The 5,092-nt window shown below is 62.1% G+C and overlaps 2 protein-coding genes across 3 annotated transcripts in view; both read left to right on the top strand.

Annotated features, from left to right (window-relative positions):
• AIFM3 (apoptosis inducing factor mitochondria associated 3) overlaps positions 1-413 on the top strand; it is a 37,673-nt gene extending 37,260 nt beyond the window's left edge. For both annotated transcript variants that reach the window (XM_009642864.2, XM_009642863.2), the window contains exon 19: positions 331-413. In XM_009642864.2, coding sequence (XP_009641159.1) covers positions 331-370 — 40 coding nt within the window. In that variant the 3' untranslated portion in view covers positions 371-413. The remainder of the gene's footprint in view (positions 1-330) is intronic.
• A 4,385-nt stretch (positions 414-4,798) lies between these two features.
• LOC104129952 (transmembrane protein 17B-like) overlaps positions 4,799-5,092 on the top strand; it is a 1,636-nt gene continuing 1,342 nt past the window's right edge. The window contains 1 exon segment of the mRNA XM_035898387.1: positions 4,799-4,916. Coding sequence (XP_035754280.1) covers positions 4,799-4,916 — 118 coding nt within the window.

The following is a 5,092-nucleotide window of genomic DNA, read 5'->3' as shown; positions in this document are numbered from 1 at the left end:
GGCTGGGACCCCACTCAGCTGGGGAGGTGCCTGCCATGCGGTGGCTTTCCATGGAGTTTCAGCTGAATGCCAAAGGGCTTTTAGGTTTAAAAAACACTGAACTCAGTTGTACATGGAACTGAGGGTCTGCACCTGAGTTTGGGGAAGTTTTAGTGTGTGTGCGGGCTCTGCCCAGGGTGGCTGTGCCGCTGCGTAGAACAGCACGGGTGCTGGGATGGGGCCGATGACCAGTGACCGCACTGGAGCCGAGGGCAGCACCAGGCACACTGAGCACATTTGCTTGTGCATGCCAGGAAACATCTCACAGCGCTGCTGTTGTTTCTCTTTTAGAACTGGAGATATGTCCTGGCTGACAGGGAAAGGCTCCTAACGCCGCTGGCGGCTGCACCCTCCTGGTGCTGCGCTCGCCGCGGGCAGGCGGGACGGCAGCTCCACGGACAAGCAGGAACACCCCAGCTGAGTCCTTTTCACTGCGTGCTTACCTTCTACCGCCAACGGCTCCTCTGCCCCGGTGCCTGCCGGGCTGGGGCTCTGCGGTTGCAATTCCCCTGGGATGCTGGAAAAGCAGCCCCCAGAGAGAGCGGGGCTCGGCACTGGCGGCGGAAACGGGCACCGTGCGGCCGCGGATGCTGCCGACGGGCTGCAGGGTCCCAGGCGGGTCTGCCCCGAGCACGTCCCTTGCTCCCATGAACAGTGCGGGTGCCTCTCGTTGCTCCCTGTGCTTCTGAGCACGTCGCCTCTTCCCAGATCCCCTTGGCTCCCAGCAGAGCTCCGATGCGCATCCCCGCGGAGCCTGACATCCGCTCCACCGCCGCATGGCTGCAGCGCTTGCCACAGCTCTCCCCACGCCCGCCCACCCGAGGGAGCCCCGGGGGGGCAGGGAGATGGGGTCACACCGGGCAGGCTCTGTGTTTGGGTTGCACGTTCTCCCTTCTCCAGGCTGGTCACCCCATCCAGGGCCCCCAGCAGAGGTGGGTCCCTGCCCAAGCCGAGGGCTGTGGAGCTCATCGGTCCCCATCCCAGCACCCGCGGCACCTCCCCGCCCGGAGGAGACAGGGGCCTGGAGCGCTGCTCCCTCTGTCTTGGGCTTGGCTTAGGTTTGGGCACTGGCAGCTCTCCGCCAGTCCCCGGGGTGTGGAGCGGGGGCTCCCTGGAGAGGTGCAGCCTCCTGGCTTGGTGGCCATCCTTCCAGCCAGCCTTGCTTAACGGTTGTCACAGGATTAGTGCTGTGGCTGCTGAGATGTTACTCAAGGAAAAGTCACCGAAGGATTATTCCTGGCTCTCCCCCGGCCTTCGTCACTCATTCCTCCTGTCGCCTGGTGACCAGGCTGTATTTCTCATCTCGGCTTTCCGTGTCAGTGCTCTGCTGTTGTGTTTTCTGCCCCTTGCTGGAAGAGCCTTAGCTCCAGTCCAGGCGTGGACCTGGCCAGGCCACAACCCCGTGCACATCAGCCCCACAGAGCCAGGGGGCGAGAGCCCCCCTTGGAGAGCCTGCAGCGCTCTGTCCTGGGGGAGGTTTCCTCCCCAACAGTCAATGTTTTACCCTGAGCCCAAGGCAAGAGGATTTATAGTTTTAATTTGATTCACTCCCTGTGAATTAAAGCAGTACTGTTCTTGGGATCTGGATCATCTCTGATTCCTTCCTAGGCCTTCGGTCCCCTCTGCAGGTCGGCCGGGTGGTGCAAGCTCCTCTTCTGCGGAGGCTTCCCACTTGTGTCCAGCTCACCTGTATTTATTTCCAGCCTTTCTGATCTTTGCTGGGCAGAGGCATCACTCTGTCACGTCTCCCTTGGATCTCTTCTGGTTTCACTGCAAGGTTTTTTCCCCAGCGGCAGGACTGGAGGGGACGGTAGGTAGGGGCTTGCGTGCTCCAGCACGCGGCGATGAACTTCTTGATGCTGACCAGTGAACCATTATGCATCTGCTGGATCCACAAAGGGATGTGAACAAGTCTCATCTTTGGTCCCAAGAGGCAAATGTCGATGTCCCTGTCGCCGGTGCAGCACAGGTGAGGGCGGAGGTGCCGGTGCTGCTCAGCTCCCGGTGCCCCAGGCCGGGCCCTTGCGGAGGGGCCGGGGGTGCGCGCGCTGCCCAGCCTGCAGCCCCAGCTCTGCCCACTCGCCGGGGAGATGCGGCTTTGCAGCCGTGTCTTGCTGCTGGGAAGGTCAGGCTCTGCTCCGCAGCTCCCCGGGGTGCCTCGCTGGGGGTGCCCAGGGATGCTGGGGCAGCGTGTGGTGGCCCCCCCAGAGCGCTGTGGTTTTCCCCCTGGGCTCTCCAGCACAGACTGGCAGCTCTCGTGCCCCACGTGCTCCCCAGCACAGCTTGGCTGAGCTTTTCCAAGGCCTCCATCTTTCTGCTCACCGGAAGGCTTGGCACCCTCTGGAGTTTTCCTGGGCAAATCGGCAGGGCGCTTTGGTTTTCAGGAAGATGCCCTTTGACTCCTTCGCCTCTGCTGGGGTCTTGTCCAGTGTCGGGCATGAGCTGTGCATGGCAGGCATCACCCCCATGTTGGTGGGGCTGCAGACCATGCAGGGGCTGGGGAGGGACCTTCTGCTCCAGCTTATGGCTGCAGTGTGCGGATCAAGTCCCACTCCCCCTTTATACAGAGCTGCTGTTTCAGCCGGGGCTGGGAGCATCACCCCATGGCACAAGAGACCCCAGTTATCCTCATGGCTTTCCCTGGGATGTGTGCCAGGTCACGGGCAGGGCTGCCAGCATCACCGGGCATCCTGACACCGACCTGCGGGCACTGCTCCTCCGCACTGGTGCAGGATGTTGTTGGACCTGGGACCCTCATCCAGCACCTCAGCAAATGCTTGCCGGTGGTGAGCATGTCCTGGGGCTGGGCAAGGCTGGGCTGTCTCCTCTGCCACCTCTCCAGGCACATCTTGCAACTTCCCAGGCCAGAACAGAAAGTTTCCAGCTCTTCTTAAGAAACCGCCTTTTCCCATTGGGAATGGGCACCAGTAGCTAAACCCAGCTGGGGCACATGTTCGTGATCCCCAGTCATATTGCCCCATCACAGCTGGCTTCACCAGATTGCCCAGGTATCCTCTAGGTTGCCCACCTGGGTTGCCCACAGACATGACGCCCCCAGACCCCGAGCTCTCCCCCAGCTCCTGCTCCTCAGGCGCTGGGCTTTGCCTGTCACCCTGCCCACACCTCACCCCTGGGCTGGCAGGGCCCAGGGAGCCACATGTTGGGCGCCAGACACCTTCCCTTCTGGCGCACCCAAGAACCCCTCTGGCCATCTCACTGCGGCATCATGCCAGATGACAGGTTTATTTTCAGTTCCCTCCTGCCCCAAGCCTTCATTTGAAAGGTTGCTGCTCCTCCCGCGGTGGTTTCCCAGACGTTGAGCGTGGCCTCACTCTGCCCTTGCTTTTGCACCTTGCCCAGGTGGATGTTGCCTCTGCACATGCTGACATTTACTCCTCGCTTTGCTCCTTCTTACAGCCCCTGAGGCAGTCGTGGCAACACAAACTGCTCTGCCTCCTTCCTCTCCTGCAGTGGCAGGCTTGTCCCCCGGGCTGGCTGCCCTTGTCCTGGCTGCAGCTGGTCCAAGCTGAATGGTGGTGACCAACCACCTCCAGGCAAGTCCTACCCGCGTCACTTCCGAGCCTGAGGGTGGTCGGTGTCACGGGCTGTGGTTGAACGCCCTCCCCGGTGCAGTGGAGTCTGTCTTCTCACCGGTGGCATCTTCAGATGTCTTGCCCAGTCATGGCCAACTGGACCAGAGGGACTTCATGGGCCTTCCCGCTCATCCATAGCCCTCCCTGGGCTCAGCGTCCTTACCTCACAGCAGGCCAATGCTCACAGCAGGGGGCATTTTCCCCACGCCTGGTTCCATTTTCTGTGAGATCCACTTCGCGTAGGTTTATTTTTTTACCAGTAATGTAAGGACAGGGGAGCGGCCGCCCTGAGCCAGGCCTGGGGGCTCTGTGGTGCCACAGCTGCAGAGAAGGGCTGGGAGAGGAGATGTGCCCCGGCCAAGCTCAGGCATGGACCTGCCTCCTGAGGCTGGGTCCGTCTGGGTGGAAGCCCTCGCTGGACTTCAGCCGGCCACACGCCGGTCCAGCCCCACTTGCAGCCCCGGGTGGGACTTTCGGCAGCACATGGCAATGAGCTCTGCAGCTTCGCTTTGGCTTTCTTAAGCAGAAGAATCCTCTTGTTACGGGGTTTCTGGTGGCCCTTGCCTGGCCCTGAAGGACCCCATGTACAACGCACTCTCCCCACATTTGCAGCAGCTGCTCTGATGCCCCTGCTGGGCTGGAGGCTGCGGATCATGAGATGCAACTGTGCCTGTGGGACAGGATGAAACGTGGAGGCCCCAAAGCACCATCCCCTTTCCCTGCTGTTCACCTCTGGCTCAAGCGCCCTCTCGCATGCATCGTCCCCCACTGCCCTCCCCAGGACCCCCCGCTGTCAGGGTGCACTGAGCAATAATTACGTTGGTGCAACCCGGCGGGGAGAGGGTGCGGCGGAGCAGAGCACTGCCCATGGGGTGCAAAGGCTGGGGACCCTGTCGTGTCCCCGTCACAGTGGGGAGTACGAGCTGCTGGGTGTGTGTGGGGGGAGCAACACACGGTCTCCATCCCTGTGGCTCCCACGTGGGCTTGGGGTCTCAAGGGAGTGGAATTTTCCTTCCCCACATCCTCCTCCCAGCTCAGCAGCCCTGTCCCCGTGGAGCCAATGGCCAGGTGTCCCTGCGCATTAGCCCGACCCGTCATCCCATTAATTGCCATCTGGCTAATACCGGCTGAGCCAGACTGGGGCCAGGGGGGCTCGGCTGCCGGCCATGGCTGCGCACACCCCTCTGCCCCCCAACCTCCGCTGGGGCTTGGCGGCATTCAGCGGCTCCCTCTTCATCAACAACAAGACACGGGACAGCGGTGCTGCCCACATTTACCACCCAGGTACGGGCAGCAGGGCTCGGCTGGCGCGGGGCTTGGGGGGCGTTCACTGATGCCTCACCACCGTGAGCCTGCTCGGCACATCAGGTGCCTCTGAGCCGGGGGCACCCAAAGCGTCCCCGCACCCGCCCACCGGCAAGGGGAGCAGAAATAAGTGCATTTGCTGCAAACAGCCGCTG

Source organism: Egretta garzetta, unplaced genomic scaffold (assembly GCF_000687185.1).
Source record: "Egretta garzetta isolate BGI_Z169 unplaced genomic scaffold, ASM68718v1 scaffold7, whole genome shotgun sequence".
Classification (NCBI taxonomy): Eukaryota; Metazoa; Chordata; class Aves; order Pelecaniformes; family Ardeidae; genus Egretta; species Egretta garzetta.
This window is presented reverse-complemented; position numbering and strand designations above follow the sequence as displayed.